Below are 24,736 nucleotides of genomic sequence, written 5' to 3' on the forward strand. Positions count from 1 at the left end.
ACTGATGCAAGTGTCCTTGAAGCCGAAACCTCTGGTGCTCAGATTCTTGAGAGAATGTACCTTCCACTTCTCAAGATGAGAAGGGTTGGCTGCCTGGCTAGGAATATGGGGAAGGTCCTGAGAGCCTACCTCTCTTACTATCACCTGTTAATTAACCCTTCCATTTTTAGCCTCATCAATTACTTCTATTATACAAAAGCATATGGTACTCCAATTTTTGAAACTTTTTGGGGTGTGCCTACATTCTCTATCGAGAATGTTTTAGTTTTCTTGAATTTCTCTAAGTGGGTCACTGCTTCTAATCCATTCTATATTCTAAAGCTTTATTAATATCTTATTACTATTGTCTCCTGTCCTCTTTGTCCTTTTTAATTGTTTATTGTCATTTTGGTGCAATTTTGGAGGAATGAAGACAAACATGTACTACATCAGATACATTTATCCAAGTCTCACTTAGATTATTTAAACAAAGGGATAAATGATGAAGTCCTTGTCTCTTTCCCATCACTTCACTCTGCTGTTATGGTAATCTACCTAAAAAGTGACAGTTCAACCCATATGTTATGATTCAATGACTTTCCATTTTGAACAGGAGGAAATGTCCAAAACTTCTTTTGTAACCCAAGGCCATTTATGGTCTATTCTATGTTTGTTCTTCCTTCATCTTCTGCCACTCCATCACAACTACTTTACATTCCAGCTTGGTATAAATCCTTGCGATTTCCCAATTAGAACCAATTTTCTCACAAAATGACTTCTATCCTTTTCCAATTAGAAAATGTCAATTCAGCATTTAAAATCACATCAAGGATCACTCTCCTCTGTGTAGCTTTTCCTTAGATCCCTTACCAAGTAGATACAGCTTTCCTACTTCTCCCAGTTTTATAAACTTTTACTATATCACTGATTGGTTCATTTTCCTACCTGTATCTCTATCTTTCTCTTTACTCTCTGGACTTCCTGACCAAAACTTTTCAGTTTATTCTTGGTTATATCTGCAAGGCCTTAAATTATCTGATCAGGAATAAAGTAAAATGAGTATTATTGGGGCATCTACATGGCTCAATCGGTTGAGGGTCTGACTCTTGGTTTCAGCTCAGGTAATGATCTCAGGGTTATGGAGATTAAGCCCCGAGTTGGGCTCTATGCTCAGCGTGGAGTCTGCTTGAGATTTTCTCCCTCTGTCTCTGCCTTTCCTCTCCCCCTCTTTCTCTCTCTCTCAAATAAAATAAATAAAATCTTTTTTAAAAAGTGAAAGGAATATTAGGCTGTTTTCCTTCTAAGAATTTTTCTGAAACTAGGCTGACTGAAAAATACAAATGATTTTTTGTAGATTCAATAATTAGCAGGGTATATATGTTCTACTATAGAAGAAAAAGCCTTATCTTAGAGATAGAGGAGTTTGGGGTTCCACTTCCAGTTGTGCTAATTAAATTGAAAATAAATGTAGACAAATCAACTAACATAATTCCATTAGACCTTCTTTTTTCTTGCTGGAAAAGGGGGGGGTCATTAAATTGAATAATGATAATAAGACCATAACAAGAGGATTTCATAAAGTGTTTTACATATGATATGTGCTTGTATAGTAAAGAATTAACCTAAGCCAAAGAGGAATCTGGCCTCTGCCCTGGACTACTGGGAGGGGATCTCTAGGTCTCTGGAATGTCCTACCTAATAGGCATGTCTATTTGTCTAGAGGCTTTGACCAATGTACAGTCTAACCATTTGATTTATGATGGAAGCTCTGGGCCACGTAGTATCAGCTGTGACCTCCACAGAGGTGATAACTAAAGGTATTGGTTTGACCCCCCCCCCCCCCCACGGAGGGGCTAAAGACTAAAGGTCGGTCATGTGGACAGTATGTGATCAAGCCCCAATAAAAACAATGAACACAGAAGGCTTGACTGAGCTTTCCTGGTTGGCAGTAATCTGCAGTGTCACACACTGTGGCTGGAAAGAGGTTATACCGTCGATGACTCAATAGGGGAAGATGACCAGGAGCTTCATGTTTGAACTCCTACTGGACTTTGTACCCTAGGAGTCTTCCTCCTTTGACTAATTTAAATTTGTATCCTTTCTCTGTAACAAACTGTGGGTATGACTATAGCAGTTTTCAGTCTGCTTTCTGAGTCTTTCTAGCAAATCATCAAACTTGAGGGTGGTCTTGGGAATCCCTGAACTTGCAATGGTGTCAGAAATGAGGGCAGTCCTGTGGAGACTGTTCTCTCAAATTGCACAGACAGCCAAACTCACTGCAGTTGGTATCAGCAAGATAGATGCTAACCAGCTAAACTGTGTGGATGAGAGGATAGGAGATGACAAATCTTTAGTTTCTGTGTGGCCACAGGTCCAGGCCATTATACGAACTACAACTGTATTGTGAGGTTACTAGAGATACAACTTACCAATTGGAATTTAGAAATGGTGGATCCAAGTCCTAAGGGGTTATATAAAGACATGCAAAGTTTAAAAACTGAATTAACTATACAATCTATTAATTACTGTTATTTCTAATAGCTAAAGAGAAAAAGTAAGGGAAAGTGTTGGGGCAGAGCCTGGTTAGGTTTTGGCTAGATCCAGCTATAACCACAGATCTACCTCAGGACGGAAAAGTTACGCTGAAATAACAAAGATTTTAAGAGAATAGAGAAAGGGAAAGGCAAAAGTTAAGAGACTCATCCTGGCTGTGAGACTCTTTAAATAGTTAAGAAATGGGATCACTGAAGTGGACATTGATGGAGGTCAAAACAAAGATATTATCACAGTACTCGTATTAGAGTTTGGGAGAACTAACAGGAGAACCTGCTAGGCTCCCAAACAGTAAAGAGCCCTAAACAAATCTGCTTTATTCACTCCAGTTTGGGATAATCTTAAAAACCAGGAAAAGGGAAAATGACTATGAGAAACTTCAAATTTCCTGAGCTAATGTTTCCACAATCTAAACAAGATTACAGATGAGAATTCCTGAGTCCCCTGGCCAAACTCCAGCTGGGGTCCAAAGATCAGAGGCACATTAAGTGGGTAAAATAGGGCAGAAAAAGGTGTTTCTGTGACTCCTTGCTACGGGAGCCTCATGCACTAAGGATACAAATCTACTGGTGAAATCCTAATGGAGGCTACAACTGGATTCAGGGAATACAGAAACATAAAGGTTGATATGATTAAGCTGAACATTTAGATGACAATTGGGAGTGGTTTTTTTTTTAAGATTTTATTTATTCATGAGAGACAGAGAGAGGGGAGAGAGAGAGAGAGAGAAAGAGAAAGAGAGGCACAGAGACACAGGCAGAGAGAGAAGCAGGCTCCATGAAGGGAGCCTGATGTAGGACTCCATCCCGGGTCTCCAGGATCACGCCCTGGGCCAAAGGTGGCGCTAAACCACTGAGCCACCTGGGCTGCCTGACAATTGGAGTGTTTACACAAACTTTATGTAAAGTGACTGCATCTTCTTTACCTTAAAGTGTTACAAAGATTATTTATAATGTCTGACTGGGGAAGGTTTCTCCTACTTAATACTATAAAACAGAAGGCTTATAAAGCCATTTTAAGGGCAATATTGATTGGACAGGTTAAGTGCGAACCAATGAGAATGCTCTAAACCACACAAGTTAACTTCACAGAGTACAGAAGGAAGGTAAAAAAAATTATTTATATAATAGCCCTGTGAACAGGATTTTCAAGTGCCAACATCCTCAACTCTTATTTTTCAGGCTATATTTAGTATTAAAGATACCATTTGGAACAAAATCTCTGGGTACCGGTCCTACTGGGCTATTGGACCATGTGGTATACAACTTCTGGCAAACTGATCACTAAACAACTTCATGACCAAATGCTTAAAAGGTCCCGGTTTATAATACAGAAAACACAGTAGTGGCATGTCTAACATGCCCCAGTATACTATACATAAATTCATATCATCCTTGTTTTTGTGGGTAGAAAGCTATTACACAGGATTAAAAAAGAAATGGGTTTCGCATTTTAATCTCAGGTCATGGTGGACCTGAAACCTCCTGGGAAACCACTCCCTCCTGAGACAAGGAGGAAGACCAATGGGAGGCTTTATGGCACACTCTAAATTAAATTACATCTAGGTATGTTTACCACTCATCTAATCCTAGTAGAGAGACTCAACATTTTAGAGTAAAAAAGATGTATCCTAACTGTTCTCCATTAGTGCACAAAGGTAATAAAATGTACAGTGGATGAAATAACACAGACACACAGAACAGGACTGGATGGATTTGTTTTTAATGAGGAGTGGCATTCAGAAGGAAAAGACCTACTAACTAGAATAAGCAGATTCTTATCTGCTTCTAGGAAGGAGGAGCTCTCTTCTAGGAGGAAAAAGCAAGAGATGAGAGTCATTCTATGAAGATAATGGGGTTGTAGTGAAATAAGTCTGGCAGACTCTAAGAAATAAGGCTAGGAACCAGCATTGGGAAAGAACTGTACTCTGACCTAAAAGGGCCTCTGGACTGTTTTAATACAGATGGAGGCTAAAATAGCCATGAGACAATAGTCCTCTATCTTAGATGATAAGGCTTAAGGGGCACACCTAAGGGGATCTTATGGACCTCCAAACCTATAGAAGTAGTTCTTCTGGGGCACTTGTAATATACATTGATGCACTATGACTGCCCTTACCCCATAACTGATCAAAATAAAACATATCCTTCAGTATAACCTAATAGGGGCAGGAACTATTCTGAACACTTCCTGTGTCCTCCCTATAGGAGAGTGGTAGACTCTATTATATACAACACACAGTGGGAATCAGTCTTAGTACAAGCTTGTGATATGAGACAGGGTGAATTGCTTTGTTCCAAACTAACAAAGCAGTAACAGAATAAAGGCCAACTATAACTAATACAATTGTATATGGGCAACAGTTAATTCTGTTGAAGAGGCAAATTCCTCCCAAATTCTAATTTGTTCTTTAATGAAACTGAAAAGTATTATGAACATACTGCAATTGTAACCAACATTTAACATTGACACTGTTGGTAAAATTCATGGCCTATATAAAAAAGTCTAAAAATAATACTGGTGATAATCAAATGTATCAGGAGACAGAGTTAAAGCCTTCTCAGAATACAATGCTGATAGAAAAAGAATTTGGCCTGAGGAAAAATTATATTTGGCTAGCAATCAGTTAATTTCTACACTAAATAAGTTTATCAAGTTATAAGTTTATTATAAATTACAAATAGTAATCAATCATGGGAGTAAATGAATAAATTAGTGAAAGAATATTAAAATATATAAAATGGCTTTATGAAGTCAGATTAACTATTTATTTATATCTATTCCTACTCCACACTAAGTTCCTCCAAATGTTGGGCATATTCATAATGCTGCTATTGCTATGACCATTACATAAATGCTTTATGAAGTGTAGATATCCAGACAAATATGATGCTTTTGCTGTAGGACAGCATAGGCCAAAGGCTAGGGAGTGACCTGTATAGTGAAGAAGCAACCCTATCCCAGAGATCTGACCTAGATGTCAGTTACTAAGAGGTCATCTCTAGGTCCTTGGAATGCCCTGCTTGATAAGAGTCTTTGTTTGCCTAAGTACTTTTGCCACTAAACAGTTTAATAATGTGATTTATGATGGGGACTTTGGGCATTTCAGTATTATCAGTTCCAACTTCCAGAGGAAGTGATTATTATATATAATAGGTACTAATCTGATGTCCAGGAGGAAACAGAGACTAAAGCTCACAGGTATGCAGATAGTATGTAAACTGAGCTCCAGTAAAAACTATGGACAGCAAAGGCTTGGGTGAGCATCTTTGCTTTTCAAAATTCTGCATAGTGTTGCATATTGCAGCTAGTAAGACGGAATACTATTCATGACTTCATAGGCCATGTTGCAGACCCCTTCTATACTCTGTATCCTATGCATCTCTTCCATTGGCTGATTTTAACCTTCATCCTTTCCCTACAATAAACTGTAGGCACTAGTTCTTCTAGTGAATTATCAAATCTGAGAACATGTTTCTTCAACTTACAATTGGTATAAGAGAGAGTGGTCTTCTGAGGATTCCCCTAAAACTATACAATTGGCAAAACTCATTGCAGTGCTATACTAAGGCTTCTATTTATATATTTTGTTGTTAATCTTCACAACAACTTTATATAGTAGGTACTACTATTAGGAAGACAGTAAAACATAGAATAACTAACTCAAGTTCATCCTGGTATTAACCACAAATGGCACAGTAGGGATTTGAAGGAGGAAATTCAACATCAAGACTTATGTTCTTAATATATTACACTGCATTCCTAGATGACTGCTAAGGTTATCTTTTCCAGCAAATACATTCTCTAAATGTATGACTAGAAGGTCATATCAAGCCATATAAATACTAATTCAGATGCAGTTAAAAACAAACCTTAAATAAGCTTCATTATATTTTATTTTGTTGTTGCTTGTATTATTTTTATTAGAAGGTTTTTCTTTCTTTTTTTTTTTTAGAAGGTTTTTCTTAAGATTTATTTATTTGAGAGAGAGAGAAAGAGAGAGAGCAAGAGCATGAGCAGGAGAGGCAGAGGGAGAGGGAGAGAGTATCTCAAGCAGACTCTGTGTGGAACCTGATGTGGGGCTAGATCTCATGACCAGGATATCACCACCTGAGACAAAACCAAGAGTCAGATGCCTAAGTGACTGTGCCATCTAAGTGTCCCAGAAAGAATTCTTTGTACTAAATAGTACAAATGTTAAAAATGCTGTATTAACAAAATTTAAAAAGCAGCTGTCAAAGTGTATTAACAGAAAACTAAAACAAATCTAAAAGAATTCATTTGAAAAAAAATAAATAAATAAAAATAAAAAAAAATAAAAGAATTCATTTGGAGAAAATAATTTCCAAAATTAAAACTACATGATAAAGTCATTATATTATATTTATATTAAATTTCTAATTTTAGGGAAATAATAGCTGTTTCTATTGAAAACACAAATCAAATGAGGCATAATCCCATCTTTCTAAAAAAATGATTTTATTTAGTTGGTAATACTTTCTAAATATGTAATTTTGACCCTGCTATAATCAAGACTTTTTTAACTTGAATTATATATGTCCATGCTTCTCTATTCATAATTATAACTTTTATTTATTTATTTTTAAAGATTTTATTTATTTATTCATGAGAGACACACACAGAGAGAGAGAGAGAGAGAGAGAGAGGCAGAGACACAGGCAGAGAGAGAAGCAGGCTCCATGCAGGGAGTCCAACGTGGGATTCGATCCCAAGTCTCCAGAATCAGGCCCTGGGCTGAAGGCAGGGCTAAACCGCTGAGCCACTCGGGCTGCCCCCAATTATAACTTTTAAAAGCTGCATAATATCTGTATCCTATTAATTTAACAATATTCACAAATTATTGTAAGACTATAATGATCATCTTTCTGCATATAACATTTTGTCTTCTATTTTTGTATCCAGGGGCCTAGCACACTGCCTGGCTCACATAAGGTGTCTGATAAACATTAGCTGAACTAAATATAATCTTTACTTCTTAAAAATTGTTTTATAAGAATAATTTCCTAAGAGAAGAATTAATGAATCAATGAGTATAATGAGTATGAGCCTCCTATGCTTCTTACAATAGAATATTTTCCCCTAAAGTAACGTCATTTATGACCAGAAGAAAAGAATAAGTGCTCATTCATTGCAGTCTGTCAGTATTTGCTTTTGTCATTTAAAGTTTGATACTGGGACGCCTGTGTGGCTCTGTGGTTGAGTGTCTGCCTTTGGCTCAGGGCGTGATTCCGGAATCCTGCTACTCTGTCTGCCTATGTCTCTGCCTCTCTCTCTTTGTCTCTCATGAATAAATAAATTCTTTTTTTTAAAAAAGTTTGATACACATAATTTGATCACATAGTTTAACTTTGCAGAAAAACAAAAATCCTGAAGGTATAGTGTCTTTACTACCACTTCATTATTTATCAAAGTACAAAGAACTGTAAAACTAGTAATCCTAACTCTGAAAATTCAATTACTATGTAAAAACTCTTTTAAAAAATGAATTTAGGGATCCCTGGGTGGCGCAGCGGTTTGGCGCCTGCCTTTGGCCCAGGGCGCGATCCTGGAGACCCGGGATCGAATCCCACGTCAGGCTCCCGGTGCATGGAGCCTGCTTATTCTCCCTCTGCCTGTGTCTCTGCCTCTCTCTCTCTCTCACTGTGTGCCTATCATAAATAAAAAAAAAAAAAAAAGATAAAAAATGAATTTATTTCAAAGCTCAATACATAGTTGGAATGTGGCATGGGTTCATATTTCAGTAAAATCTGGTTGAGGTCATAATCTAAAAACGAAGTTTGGCAATGTAACAGCCAGATATAAAGGTATTTTGTCCCAAAGAGCAATAAATTCAATTTTAAAATGAGAAGGTTTCTTTCAGAACAGAGAATAACTAAGAAGTACTTTCACTAGGCAAACAATCTAAAGGCAATATATATAAATATATTTTGAAGATTTTATGTATTTGACAGAGAAAGAGAATAAGTACAAGCAGGGGAAGAAGCAGAGGAAGAGTGAGAAGTGGGCTTCTTATCAAGCCAGGGAGCCCAAAGCAGGGCTCAATCCCAGAACACTAGGATCATGGCCTGAGCTGAAGGCAGACACTTAACTGACTGAGCCACACAGGCATCCCTAAATGGCAATATATTATTAACATTTACATGTTTATGATCTGATCACAATTCCTGATCAAACCAGAATTTACATGTTTATGATCTGATCACAATTCCTGATCAAACCAGAATAACCTATCTAATGAAGGAAAAGTTGCACTAGGAAGGAGAAGCCTGAGTTTCCTAAAACTCACTCCAGAAAAATCAGATAAATTATTATAGATCAGAATACTTAGTTGTCAACAAAGTTGTAAGTTCTTTCCTCCTGCATTTTGAAAATAACCCATTTTGGGTAATTTTACATCCCCTCCTCCCCTCCATGACAATTTAAGATTTCACATTTCTATTTGATTAGAATGAGGGCATCTATTATAAGCATTTTTATTATTTGTCTATGATTACCTGCCATGTTTAAAATTGGTGACTTACATATTTTTACCACAATTGGTTGATTATGGTTTCCTGTCATTTGATCTTAGTATAAAGCAATAGCTAGAAAACTTGCTATAATTCCCAGTAAAATTCTTTTTCACTAGCTAGGGTAGGATAAATTCAACACTTTAAAACAAGCATGTAAGGGCAGCCCGGTAGCTCAGCGGTTTACTGCTGCCTTCTGGCCCAGAGCCTGATCCTGGAGACCTGGGATTGAGTCCCAGTCGGGCTCCCTGCGTGGAGCCTGCTTCTCCCTCTGCCTGTTTGTCTCTGCCTCTCTCTCTCTCTGTCTCTCATGAATAAATAAATAAAATAGTTTTTAAAAATAAAATAAAATAAACATTTACTCACTGTATAAGATAGATTAGGTACTGTACTAGACTTCTAGGAATGATTCAAAGATGACTAAGACATGATTCCTGTCCTCAAAGAACTTACAATCTAGTAAGGAAAGACAGACATGCAAACAAATAGGTATAATACAAAGCAGAAGTGCTGGTTGCTATTAAAACAGAGGTACAAACAAGGTTCTACAGGAACACAGGATGGTGAGATTAATTCTGGTTGGGGTGATCTGGAAGGCTGAGCCAGCAGAAAAGTAGTAGAAAACTCTGCCCCTTAGAAAATGCAGCAGTGTTACAGCCCAGCTGGGTTAGGGTCAAAGCCCCACTCCCCACAGAAGGTTTTCCTAAAGGAGATGGAGCCAGGGCCCTAATCCAGTTAGGTAGGTTATTCGCTGATTTCAATTATGAATGCCAGCACTTTCTTTCCCTGGTGCAGATAAATGTGATTTCATGAGTATTTTACTTTATTTTAAAAGATTAAGTTTAACAGTATATTAAGTAACTTACCTAAAAATATAAGATAAGACACCTTGGCTTTCATTATCAGAATAGCCTCAGGTGGTACCCTGATCATACAGGACCAAGCAAAAAAAAAAAAAAAAAAAAAAAGAGCACCACTTCGGCATGTTACATAGGTGGTGCTCCAATGTATGTTTTATTATTAATACACTGGGAAGAAAGACGAATAGACAATTCCAGAGAAATGGGTGTCATACTATTCCATATTTTGTTGAAGTTTTAACTTTTTAATTTTTAAAATAAACTTTAGAAAAGGCTAATGAGACAATAGGGTTTTTTTTTTGTCATGTCATGATTTCAAGAACTAGCAGGTACACTGTCAGTTTCTACTGATTTCTTAGAATAAGTAGACAATATAACCAATATGTAATATTTAACAGGTACCACAGGAGGAGTGAAACAACTAGAAAGAGGATTATACAAACATATGCTTAAGTACAAAAGAACATGAAAGTATTAAGTACACAGAATTAGAAACATTAAAATTTGTAGAGAATTAAAGACAAGAGCATTAGTTTCTGCTGCTTAATGCTTTTTCCCCACTGAGTTTAATTCTATTGCCATCTCATATGTAACTCTAAAATTTCTCAAATTTATATAGTATTTTATTCTGCTATAAGAATTTAAAATCTCTGAATTTCAGAGATTGTTGCTTACAGGTATCCTTAAATAAGCCTCATTTTAATGAACAATAGGGAAACAATACAATCTCAGTTATGCATACTATATATAAATGAGTGTTTGTAGAAGTCTTATGAAACTTAAAAATAATTATTTTCTAGAGTACACCATCGTGATTTCAAATATTTGTTCTATTAGTTTTTACAACCTCCTAAAACAAAGAAAGAAAGGAAGCAGGAAGAAAGGAAGGAAAACACATCCTGACTATCTGAATTTAAGGAAGATATCTCACTATATAGAACGTTCTTTAGATACAAACATATAATCCAAAAAGACTTGCTATTGTAAAATTAGTTGAGCAAACCATAAGACACATACAAAAAGGGTTATAGTATCTCTAATAATATAAAGAAAACTTATCACAAATATTAGAAAAACACAAAGTCTTAAAAATAATTTAAAAACGACAATCACAAAAATAATAAGTTGCTAATAAATGAATATTCATCCCATTAAAGAAATGCAAAGTAAAACAATGTAATAGTATTTTAAAATATCAAATTAGCATATATAAAAATTATAACATTCAATTCTGTATTCAAGTTGTAAAAATCCTTTTTTAAATATTTGGGTTTTAAAACAAGACAGCCCGAAAATAAGTAATCAATGTTTGCTGGTGTAGGGGAGGAGAAGAGGTGGGGGGTGAGGATTAGGGTAAGAGAAAAGCACTCACACACTGACTGGGGACAATGAGAGTAAGTATTTGTAGAGAGTATCAAGAGATTTTTATATATTTTTTCAAGTTCATACTTGAACTTTCTTCATTCATTATTGAATTCATTACGGAATCTAAATTTTTAAAATAATCAGAGATGCAAAGATTTACATGTTTATCACAATATTTACCAATTATTTATAATCACAAAAAATTAGGAACAGTATCAAACATTAGGGAAACAGATCATTATAAGATGAAATACTATGTAGCCATTAAAAACTGTTAAAATTATGACCTGTGAAGAGAAATGAATACATTGAAACATCAAGTAAAAAGAGTAGGATCTACAATTTTAATGCAGTCTTAGCTAAAACTATGATTAGAAAGCAGAGATTTTAGGTCTTGTTGCTTATTTATTAGTTTTATTATGTGGACATAATACAATCTTTAGAGCTTTCTATATATAAGATCATATCATCTGCAAACAGAGAGAACTCTACTTCTTCCTTTCCAATTTAGATGCCTTTTTACTTTTTCTTGTCTACCTGCTCTAGCTAGAATGCTGTGTTGACCAGAAAAGTGAGTATGATTGTTAGCTAATCAGAAGGATATAAAATCAACACATAAAAATCAGTGTGTTTCTATACTCTAATAATGAACAATCTTCAAATGAAATTATCAAGTTGATTCCACTTACAATAACATCAAAAAGAGTCAATTACTGAGTAATTGACCAAGTAAGTGAAAGACTTGTACAGTGAAAACTACAAAACACTGCTTAAAAAATTTAAAGAAAACATAAATAAATGGAAAGACATCTTGGGGTCATGAATTGAAAGGCTTATTATTGTTAAGATGTTAATACTACCCAAAGTAACCTATAATGCAATCTCTATCAAAATCCCAGTTTCAGGCTGAAGTAAAAGTGTCCATCCTGAAACTCAAACAGAATTTCAAGGGACACTGAATATCCAAAAGAGTCTTGAAAAAGAACAAAGTTGGAATATTCACATTTCCTGATTTCAAAACTTACTACAAGTTACATGGAGTGCCTGAGTCGCTCAGTCATAGTTGAGTGTCTGACTCATGATTTTGGCTTAGGTCATGATATTGAGCCCTGTGTCTGGCTCCGCACTAAGCAAGGAGTCTGCTTGGAATTCTTGCTTTCCGTCTGACCCTCCCCCCACTCACAAGCACACACTCTCAAATAAATAAATAAATCCTTAAAAAAAAAAAACTTACTACAAAGCTACAGTAATCAAAACAGTATGGTACTGGCACAAAAACAGACATACAGATTGATGGAATAGAGAGACCAGAAATAAACACCTGTATATATGGTCAAATAATTCTTGCACAAGGTGCCAACACTATTCAAAAGAAAAAGGAAAGTTTTTTCAACAAATGGTAATAGGAAACTGGATAACAACAAGCAAATGGAAGAAGCTGAACACTCACCTAAAACCATAAGCAGAAATTAGCTCAAAATAGATCAAAGGCCTACATATAAAGCCTAAATAAGAAAACTCATGATGTTGGATTTAGCAATGATTTCTTGGATATGACACCAAAGGCATGGGTAACCAAAAAAATAAATAAAACTGGACCATATGAACATTAAAAAACTTTGTGCAACAAAAGACACTGTCAACAGAGTAAAAAGGCAACCACGGAACTGAAGAAAATGTTTGCAGATTCCATCTAATAAGGGATTAATACACAGAATATATAGAGAACTGCTAGAACTAAACAAATAAAAACCTGATTAAAAAATGAGTAAAACTTAAGACATTTCTCCAAGGAAAATAAATTAATAGCATATAAGCACCAAAAAAGATGCTCAATATCATTAATCATTAGTAAAATGTAAATCAAAACCACAAGGAGGTACTACTATCTTGTGCTAATCAGGATGGCTATTACCAAAAACTAAAACCAACAAGTACTGCCAAGAATACTCGGCAATGGAAATGCAGTAGAAAACAGTATGGCAGTTACTCAAAAGGTTTAAAAATAGAACTACCGTATAATCCAGCAATTCCATTTCTTCAGCAATTCCAAAAGAATTGAAAGCATGGTCTCAATGAGATATAGGTACACCTCTGTGCACAGCAGCATTATTCACAATAGCCAAGAGGTGGAAGCAACATAAAGGTCCCTCAACAAACGAATAAATAAAATGTGGGACATACATACAGTGAAATATTATTCAGCCTTATAAAAGGAAGGAAATTGTGGCACAGGCTACAACATAAAAAAGAACCTCACAGACACTATGCTGAGTGAAATATGCCAATCATGAAAAGAAAATACTGTATGATTCCACTTCTACTGAGGTACAGAGTAGTCAAAAGCCTAGAGACAGTAAAATGGTAGTTGCTAGGAGCTGGGAAAAAGACGGAATGGGGAGTTGTTTAATAGGTATGCAGTTTCAGTTCTGCAAGATGGAGTAAGTTCTACAGATGGATGATTGTACAACAATGTGAGTGTACTCCATGCCCCAGAACTTTATACTTAAAAATGATTAAAGTGGAAAATTTTATGTTAAACGTATTTTATCATTTTTAAAAATTCTTCAATTCTATGATGGAAAAAAAAGCAGAGAAATACTTTCTAAGAAAATATGTCTAAAAAAAGTCAAAGAAGTTGGCTATTCCTTGGTGATGAAAACAGAATGATGATGATATTCTTCTACTTTATACCATTTAGCATTTTCCAATTTTTTAATGTATACTTTGTATAAGAAAAAATAAGCTGAATTTTAAAAAGAGGTTACATAATTAAATATTTTGTAAGGTTAAAAGGTTTTCAACAGAAATATATTTCTAAAATAATGGACAAAAATTATTAAACTATTTTCTTATAGAAATTTTCTCCCAATCAGTAATTTATGAATTAATTATGAATTAATAGGAATTCATCTTGATTTTAAAAATTATCTCTAAAACAAGGCAAAGGTTTTCTAAAGTTCTATTTATTCTTTAACTATGATACTGAGGCATACTCTCGAGTATTAGTGTTGTTACTGCTTCCTGCTTGTGAGGTTTTTTTATACAAAATTCACATATTTTAACCAATTTTTTAGTTAAAGTTTATAAAATAAAAAACATGTTAGTCATGGCTTTAAAGGCTTCATATTGACAATTCAGCATATTCATTCAACAAGTATTTCTTAAAATCTATCCTAGATAAAATTAACTTATTTTGCTAGAGCAGTAACATATCTTGCCAAAACTATAGTTTATGGATATCATCTTCCATCTTTTGATATTATATGTATTTTCTTTTAAAATATTAGTTCACTGCATTCTCTCTTCCCCTCCCTGCATTTTCTTTTTAACCACTATCTCCTCAGACTTTCAAAGGTCCAACTCACTAAAAGAGAAAATGGATAGGCACTATAATTATTAACAATAAAAACTATCCTTGTCAATAGTTAATTTGTGTTAAAAAAAATCTGAAAGTTACTCACCCTTTTTAGGTATTTATACCAAATATAAATATTTCTTTGATATCAATGTAAGAAAATTATTTCTTTGATATCAATGTAAGAAAATTATTTCATTCAAACACATATAGCACAGTTGTTAAACATATAGGGATTTCTTCCTAATAGAACTATCTTATTTAGTTAGGTTTTTTTTTTTTTTTTAAGTTTATTGTTTTTTTTAGTAATCTCCACACCCAATGTGGGGCTTGAACTCACGACTCAGAAATCCAAGAATCACATGTTTTTCTAACTGAGCCAGTCAGGCTTCCTTAGTATGTTTCTTTTACAAAACCCTTCAAAGTAGCAGAGAATTTTGTGAAATCTTTATTTCTTAAGTAGAACACTTTCTGATATAAAGCAATCTTACCTATTATGCAAATATATAATTTCACACTAAATACCTGCTATCATCCACAATGAATTCAATTTTTATTAAATTTAACAAACCAAGAAAAATTACATGCTAATGAATGCTTTATAAAATATACCCTCTTATCGTCTACTACAAAGTCTCAATCTTGTAAAACTGTGCCACATTACATACAAACCAGTCAATTATTTGTTAATAACCATTAATCTAATTTATGTTTCTCCTAACTGGATAAATTAGTTGTAGAGTAAATATGCTAAAATAGTACTAACAAGAAGTTGTTTAAGAAAATAAAAGCCGTATTCTTATATTTCTGCCAGATACCTCAGAGACTCTTCAGGAGTAACCTATGATCACCAAGATAAATCTGAACTAATATTCAGTTTTTGTTCTTTTAAAACAAACAACTGAAATGTTTCATTAAACAGGAACAGATCTTACCAATGCAGGCCACTGAATTTGTTTGTTCTTTGATCCCTGAGTCTGGCTAGGGTCGACTCTTCTGGCCCAGATTAAGTGGTATTCCACCAAGAAAGTTGAAAAATCTTCATATACTTTAACCCACTCTCGTTTATCCCATTCAAGGTCATCAAATTCCACATACACCTATAGAAAAGAATACATAATATTCCATGAGCGATATAGAATATGATATATATATATATATTTTTTAAAGATTTATTTATTTATTTTAGAGAGTGAGAGCTGAGGGGGAAAGGCAGAGAAAGAGGGAGAGGGAGAGAGAGAAGTCTCAAGCAGACTCTGAGCTGAGTGTGGAGTCCCACACAAGGCTTGATCTCCTACACTGAGATCATGACCTGAGCCAAAACCAACAGACCCTTAACCAACTGCACCACCTAGGTGCCCCCAAAAAGTGTATTTTAAAATATAATCCATGAAAATTGAATTAGAAAAAGACATTACCAAATACATTCTTTGAATTAACATTTCTCTTTAAATGAAGTTAGTATGATTTAACTAACTTTCTCATTAATCACATTAGAACTCCCTACTTATTGTATGTCAAGAAGATAAAGCACACATTTATTAAAGAAAAGCAAATTACATAATGTTAGTACAGACTGGCTGGTATCTACTAAACACATACTAAAGACTAAGTGAATACTGATGACTATAGGAGCGGAAGTTGGGAAATATTTAAATATTTTAGGCTTTGCAAACTATATGATATCTATCATACATGCTTACCTCTGATTTTATAGTATAAAAGCAGCCAGAGGTAATATTAATATGTAAACCATAGGGTCTGGCTTTGTTCCAATAAAACTTTACTTACAAAGACAGGTGGCAATTCAAGGATGGTTCAACATATGACCGTGCAATATACCACATTTATAGAATGGAGGAAATATATTACATGATCATCTTGCTTGGCAGAGAAAAAGCATTTGACAATCTCAACATTTTGCATGATAAAAAAAAACTCCAAGTAGGAATGAAAGGAAAAAACAACACTCCGCAACTAACAGCATACTCAATGTGAAAGCCTGAAAGCTTTTCCTCTAAAATAGAAACAAGGATGGTAATATTTGGAAAACCAAAGCTGACTCTCTTACATCCATTCATTCAACACCTTCTTCTCCCACTCTTATCCTTTTTCATTCACAACCTAAGATCATTTCCACACAGAGCTGTTTTCCCTACTACATTATGAGTTTTGTTGGAGGTATTTTTTTCTTCTACGTATCTAGTGCTCCCTTACATCTGAAGTGTTTCACTTTCTCCTCATTTAAATCCTGTTTGCTCTTACGACTTCACCCAAGTTCTTCCAGAATGTTTATAACCCCCACTCCACTCAAATTTACCTTTGAACTCCTAAAGCAGTTATTTTTCGTATAGTTTATATTAGTATATAATCAAATTCTGCCTAATACTTTTCATATATAATATTTCTATATTATGGCTGCAAAGTCACTGACAGTAAAGCTGTTACAGTATCCAGTACAGTGCTGCTTACATGTGAAGTATTTAATAAATATTAAGTATGTCCTGATTCTTGCAATCACGGACTTTTAAATATGGACACAAACTGGTATTATGTTTGGTTCTGAGGTATTTGTGGAAGTTAGTTAGATACACTAAAGAAGAATACACTGTTCAAAAAGTTAACATCTATTCCTAGTTATCTATGCCAAGTTAGAGCAGGAGCCCAAGTCAAGGAAGGGAGCCAACAAAACTGTTGGCTTCTAAAAATGCATCCTAAGAGTTTGAGCTGAGGTCTACCTGATGTTAATGCAGTTTCAACTATACCAATTTCTCTATCAGTTGAAATCTTTTGTAAGAGTATTACTAAACTGAGTTATAAATGGACTTTTGAAAACTACAGAAAACTGAAGCAGAAAATGCTCACAATGGGACACCTGGGTGGCTCAGAGGTTGAGTGTCTACCTATGGCTCACTCGGCTTCTTCTAAAAATGCATCCTAAGGGTTTGAGCTGAGGTCTACCTGATGATAATGCAGTTTCAACTATACCAATTTCTCTATCAGTTGAAATCTTTTGTAAGAGTATTACTAAACTGAGTTATAAATGGACTTTTGAAAACTACAGAAAACTGAAGCAGAAAATGCTCACAATGGGACACCTGGGTGGCTCAGAGGTTTAGTGTCTGCCTATGGTTCAGGGAGTGATCCTGGGATCTGAGATCGAGTCCCATATCGGGCTCCTTGCATGGAGCCTGCTTCTCCTGTCTCTGCCTCTCTCTGTGTCTCTCATGAATAAGTAAATAAAATCTGTAATAGAAAATGCTCATGAAAACCTAAGTGCTATCTTTGCTTTCCCCTCATGGACAATAATATGTGGTCTTAGTGACAAAACATTTCAGTCAAGAACCTAAGAAGCCAAGGTTTTAAACATTTCCCTACCCTAAAGGGCATTAATGCAATTAAATTCTTCCAAATGCAAAGTCCTTGATAATAAAATTAAAGTTTCCAGCATGAAGTGAACTTTCTAAACTCGTGGTTTATCTGGCATGGACAGTGTCACTGACAGTTTTAGAAATCTACTAGGACCCTGGGAACAAAGGAAATGAAATTCTTTTCCTTTGCTATATAGCCAACTTACCTTCACATTATCAAACCAGTGAAGGGTTTGAATGTCAATAGATAAGATAGATAGACACTAAAATAAGCTAGCCTGTTACTGTTTCATGGATTCTGGCAAAAGACATGAGACTCCTAGGACTTTATTACTTAGAGCAAAGGTTACATTAAAGCAAAGTAAAAGTTTATTGTTTGTGCTGGCCTCATGCCTCCCAAGACCCATGAAAAGGATGCCAATAGCCCAAAGATGAACACTTGTGCACATAGAGTTGTCATAGGAGAGGAACACTGATCTTGCCCCCCCACCCCGGAGGGGGGGGAAGGAAGGCGGGGGGGCTTTTATAATAGAACAAGCCTGCTATTTGGAGGAAGTTATTACTTCAATCTCCACTGTTGCTCACTACAAACACAACTCTGGGAAATGGCCCAGGTAAAGAGTGGTCAGGGTTTTCCATGTTTGGTGTATCTAGCAAGAATATGCAGGGATGCTTAGTGCCCAAATTGGATTATCTATACCAATACAGGTTAAGATTTTGTATATTGGCTAACTGAATGAGTAACTAATCTAGCCTTATGATGTACTAGTATGTATGTGAGGTGAGGTTTGAGGCATAGTTTCCTTCCATCTATCTGCAAACCTGACAAAAACACTATACACACACACACTTACCTGGCTGTTTAATTTTATATTACTTTATATGGACTCCCACCTCATTCACCTCTACTGGGTCCTTCTATTTCCCCCTTAGTAACTAAGGATACAAGATCCTTGAGGGCAATAATTAGTATGCCTTCGTCTTGTTTTGTTTTTTTGTTTTTTATTTTTTGCATATCTAGTGTCTGGCATGGTGCCTAACTAAAGTGCTCAGCAAATGTTTTTGACTACCCAGCACCATGTAAAACATATACAAGTATAAATAAATGACTAATTTGCAAAAAAATTTTTAAAAAAGGAGAAAAGGTCTTAAATTCAACATGAAAATAGTTGCTTCATTTACGAATTAATCACTACCTTCAAAATTCTGTAGGAAAAAAGAAAATTTCACTCAATAAACACTTCTGATTGCATATTAGAGCCTATCATTATGAACAGTGGGAATTCAGAAATGAGAGATATTAGATCAAGAGTTAACGGCTATGGATAGTGTGATTACCATAAGAGTGAATATGTGAGAAAAAAGCTCAGCAAAATAACCATTAAAAATAATTAATAATTTCATAGTGAACATGTGGTAAATACTTTTGTTAGCCCAAGTTACAAAACAGTGATTTCGAAGAACTGGTCTCTAGGTAATTAAAAACCTCACATATTTCTTTTAATACATGTCTTTTACAACAGGTCTCAACATGCACCAATTCTGTTTTATATATGCCTAAGAGCAGGCACTGGGTCCTGTCAGACTGCCAGAGGAACCATTAGCAACATAAAAGAAGTATAAGACTATCACACGATGCAGTTTCTGTTAAGTGACCCATTAAAATTAACCTAACCTTTAAACTCCTCAAACATAGGGCACCTTAGTGGCTCAGTTGGTTAAGTATCTGACTTCCAGCTTAGGTCACGATCTCTGGGTCCTATGATCAAGCCCTGCACCAAGCCCCACAACTGGCTTTTATGTGCTCAGCGGGGAATCTGCTTCTCCCTCTTCCTCTCCTTCTCTCCCAACTCCTGCTCATTCTCTCAAATAAAAATAAAATCTTAAAAAAATAAACTCTTCAGACACAATTACCGTCTATGTGGAGATTGTATTTTTTTCTTGTACACAGCTTGATTGCTTGAAAGTGGCAAATGGATACTAGTCACTTGGACACCTACATTCAACTTACACATACCAAAATAATAGCATATTAAAGCTAAGAATAATTATTTTTGTCTAAATTATAATTTTGGCCTTGTCACTTTATTTTAGGACTTCTCAAGAAGTCACAATCTTTGTCTGCAAATGTTATACAGTTAATTGGGGAAAAATAATATGGGAATAGTAAAAATATCAGCTATATAAAAATATACTAATATACCAATTTGAAAAAAAATATTTCAGCTTAGTATGATGGATGTTTTTGGAGTTAAAATTCATTAATAATTATCAAAAAATGTTTGAAAGCTCCTAGGAGAATCCCTTATTTTCCTAGAACTATGAAATAAAACAGTGACTAGTAACTAAGAAAACTTATATTCTCTCACAATATACTATTTTCACTGATATTTATAAAGAAAATTAAAATTACATAATTATTGCCACTGTAAAATCAAGTGATAAAAACAAATTTATCTAAAAGCACTCTAAAAGTAAGAGTGATCTGCATGATGTCATGTGGAGAACGGTGAAGAGCTGCTAGGTTTGGTTCTGTCAAAACCAACAAGGAACCATGGGCTAAAACCATTTAGCCTCTAAAGAACTTTTTGTGTTAAAAATAAAACATTAGACTATATTAACATTCCTCAAACTATACATTATAGAATTGTCATTTCTTTATATATAAATAAGCATTAGGGAAGCCAAATAAGTTATGAACAATCATAAACTAATAAGTTACAAATGTCTAACTTTATCGGAGGTCTTCTCAAGGTTTTTAATGATGCCAATGTTTACTGTGATTAAGAGAGTTTATACCATGAGATCTTCCCCAATATATATGTCCATAAAATCTCCTATTATGAGATACCTAATAGAATATTTCTCTATAAAAATAGCAGTATTGGTGGGGTGGGGGGAATGGACTAGTTTTTCCACAAGATTTACCTATCTATATAAATCTATATAAATAATTTTGTGAGGGCAGCCCCGGTGGCTCAGCGGTTTAGCGCCACCTTCAGTCCGGGGCCTGATCCTGGAGACCCAGGATCCTGTCCCACGTCAGGCTCCGAGCCTGACGACTAGTTTTCCCTCTGCCTGTGTCTCCGCCCCTCCCCCCTCTCTGTGCCTCTCATAAATAAACAAAATCTTTTTTAAAAAATAATTTTGTTAAAAAAAATAAAAATAAATAAAAATAATAATTTTGTGATAACCAATGGGGTGGGGAGCTTAAAACTTGGTCATCTCTGCCCAAATACTGAAAAAATTCTAAATGTGGGAGTGTAAGCGCCTGGTTGATTGGATGGGTTGAGTGTCTGACTCTTGATTTTAGCTCAGATTGTGATTTCAGGGTCCTGAGATAGAGCCCAAGTTGGGCTCTGCGCTCAGCACAGTCTGCTCTGGATTCTCTCTTTTCCTCTCTCTATGCCCCTATCCCCCAGCTCACAGCTCGCTCACTCTTGCCCTTAAATAATAAAATCTGTCAAAACTAAACTTTAAATGTAATATTAAATTTATGGGGTTTAGAATATAACATAGTAAAGTCCAAAACTTTTTTACTGAAAACATAAATACTGACCTATGCTTTGATAACCAGAATCTTTAACCACGGCCTAAAGTTCATACATTTAAAAAATCAGATTACCAAATTAAAAATATAATATGACAGATTGTTAGTTTACCTCCTTCTCTAAAAAATAAAGCACACTTATCTCAAAAGACAGACTGTAAGGGATGCCTGGATAGCACAGTCCTATAAGTGCCTGACTCTTGGTTTCAGCTCAAGTCATGATCTTCGGGTAGTGAAGCTGAACCCCATGTTGGGTTCTCCACTCAGCAGGGACAATAATCTCCCCCAAAACACCCTTCCCAGATACATCACAATGGGGGTTAGGATTTCATAACCTGAAATATTGGGTCCATAATAACAGCAGCAATTAAAATTTGAGCATTTACACTGTGTTTGGCAAGGTTTTTGGTTTTTGTTTGGTTTTTTAAAGATTGTATTTACTTATTCATGAGAGACACAGAGGGAGAGAGGCAGAGACACAGGCAGAGGGGAAGCAGGCTCCATGCGGTGAGGGCGATGCCAGACTCATCCCGGGACTCCAGGATCATGCCCTGAGCCAAAGGCAGATGGGCTTAACCGCTGAGCCACCAAGGTGTCCCCTGGCAAGGTTTTACAGAAAAGAAAAATAAGGCATAGGAAAGTTAAGCAACTTAATAGCTTTTAGACAATTATGTCAATAATGATACACAAATGAAAACACCTAGTTTAGTTCTCTGTTTTTTTAGTAGCACACTGAAAAACCTAAGAACTGCTGAATAGCTCAGGAGGAGGAAAACCATCAGTTCAGTTTTTTAACATCAGGTTGCCTGACAGAACAGTAATTTCTGGACATTTGAAAAAGTGAAAGAGAGAAACAGCTTGATCAAACAAGAAGGAAAAAGCCTTCCAGGAACTCAAATTCTGAGAATGCTTTTAAAGCTTGGGAGTAAATCAATGAAGAAAGCTTTTCTATTGGTTAAGATTTTATTTATTCACGAGAAACACAGCGAGAGGCAGAGACAAAGGCAGAGAAAGAAACAGGCTTCCCACTGGGAGCCCAATGTGGAACTGGATCCCAGGATCACGCCCTGAGCCAAAGCAGACACTCAACTGTTGAGCCACCCAGGTGCCCCTATAGATTAAGAAAAAAAGGGTACCTAAGAATAGTTTACAAGTCTGAAGATACAAGGATGTAACTAGAGAGTTTAAAGGAGAGGGACAGCAATTGAAAAATATAAGGAAGAAAAATCCAAGTTAAACGCAAAGTCCTGTGTATTACAAATGCTTGTTAATATATATCCAACATAATTTATTTAGAAAAAGCCTCAAATTCTGGTTTTAATCTTTTGAGGCATAATTAGAGATTATACTAAGTATAATGTTTTTATAGAAAAGAGGTCAAATACAGAAGCTCCCATAAACGTATATATAATTCCAATTCCTAGGAGTAATTTTTAAAGTAGGTTGGAAATCTTAGGAGACAACATGAATATCAATCATCTTCTAAGTATGTATTAGCTTTTGATTTCCTTTCCCTAGCAGTTGCTTATTAGCCTCTTAAACTCAGTGCTAGAGCTCCACAGTTTTGAAAATGTACTTTCAATCACCCAACCGACAAATCTTTTCTATAACTATTATTGCTACTGACTTTGGATCTAGTCATTCCTTTTAGATATTTCTGTCCTAGCTACAAGAGACTTTGTTCCTTCCTTCTTAAAAGAAGATAGACAAGGAGAGGAGAGGAATGACAGGAAAAGAAGTATTCCTGAAATCATCCATTTAAGTTAGAATATATAATTCCAATGAAACATTATAGGTGTATAAGAATAAAATAGTGAATAATATTTTACAATTATATTACAACATGTAGTTTTAGTATTATACTTCACTTATTCTGTGGGATCAATGTATTTTATGCTGGTTGTCTAGAGAACATAAGCAATGTTTAAAACATTGTTTCTAAGGAAAAACTTATACTTAGTAAAAGATAACGGACTTAAAAATTTATTTGTGAAATATATCTGCTCACATTTTACTTTAAAAAATGAATGTGCATATTATAATACATACCATTCAATTACACTAGATACAGAATTTGAAAGTATAGTTTCCATTACAGGTTGAGCTTTAAGAAATTCACAACCAGGAAAGTAAAATATCTGCCATAATACTTACAGATTCTAGAATAATGTCTTTCAACAGGTGAATAAACAAGTTGTGATACATTCATACAATAAATATTACTCAGCAATAGAAAGAAATGGATTCTCAAGACTATCAAGCCATGAAGACCTGAATGCATAAGAATACAAACTGCTAAGTTAAAGAAGTTATTCTGAAAAGGCAATATGCTATATGAATCCAACCATATGAAGTTCTGCAAAAGGCATAATTAAAGGGACAACAAAAAGATCAATAGCTGTCAATTGTTTGCTGGTGGATGAGGGCATATATTTGGAACACAGGGCATTTTTTTGGACAATATAACACTGTATATGATACTATAATGGCTGATCAATGACACATTTGTCAAAACCCATAGAATTATACAACACAAAGAGTGAACTGTAATGTAAATTATGGACTTTAGTTAATAACAACACATAAATATTGTCTCATCAGTTGTAAGAAGTTAATAATTAGGGAAAACTGTAAGGGGTTTAAGCATGATGAGGTATACAGAAACTGTACTTTCCACTCAATTCTGCTGTGAACTTAAAACCATTCTAAAAAAATAAAGGCTATTATTTTTTAAAAATACAGTTTATTATTTTTTTGAAAATGGGCTGATATTGCATGTAATACGTTCATTTAAAATAATCAGAAAGCAAGTTACTTGTGTCAAAATCAGATTTTAGTGTCACAAGAAGGTATATAATCAGTTCATACATTAAGAGAAAGAACTGAGGATGGAAAATAACTTCAGAGCAGGGACTCTATGCAGTTCAGTGCCTTTCATAATGCACAACTACATGCAATAAGGAACTAATACAACATCCTTGAAGAATCCAGGGGATGCAAGGTACAGATAAACCATTAAGATTCAACATTATTCATAATAAAACCTAACTATAGCCTCAGTACTCTTGATGGGGAAAGAGGGAGAATTATAAATTTATTGCCTTGTTCTTGAAGCCAAAAGTTAGTATGGAAGGCTCCAAAAGTACAATAAATTGTCTTTACATTTTAAT

General features: G+C 35.0%; 1 protein-coding gene across 4 annotated transcripts in view; it reads right to left on the bottom strand.

Moving 5' to 3' along the window:
* Positions 1 to 24,736, bottom strand: part of JMJD1C (jumonji domain containing 1C) — a 327,885-nt gene that overhangs the window by 168,804 nt on the left and 134,345 nt on the right. For all 4 annotated transcript variants that reach the window (XM_077894677.1, XM_077894675.1, XM_077894674.1 and 1 more), the window contains exon 2: positions 15,581 to 15,745. Coding sequence is in view for 1 of the 4 variants with exons in the window: in XM_077894678.1 (XP_077750804.1) it covers positions 15,581 to 15,745 (165 nt within the window). In the remaining 3 variants the exon portion in view is untranslated. The remainder of the gene's footprint in view (positions 1 to 15,580; positions 15,746 to 24,736) is intronic.

Source organism: Canis aureus, chromosome 4 (assembly GCF_053574225.1).
Source record: "Canis aureus isolate CA01 chromosome 4, VMU_Caureus_v.1.0, whole genome shotgun sequence".
NCBI lineage: Eukaryota > Metazoa > Chordata > Mammalia > Carnivora > Canidae > Canis > Canis aureus.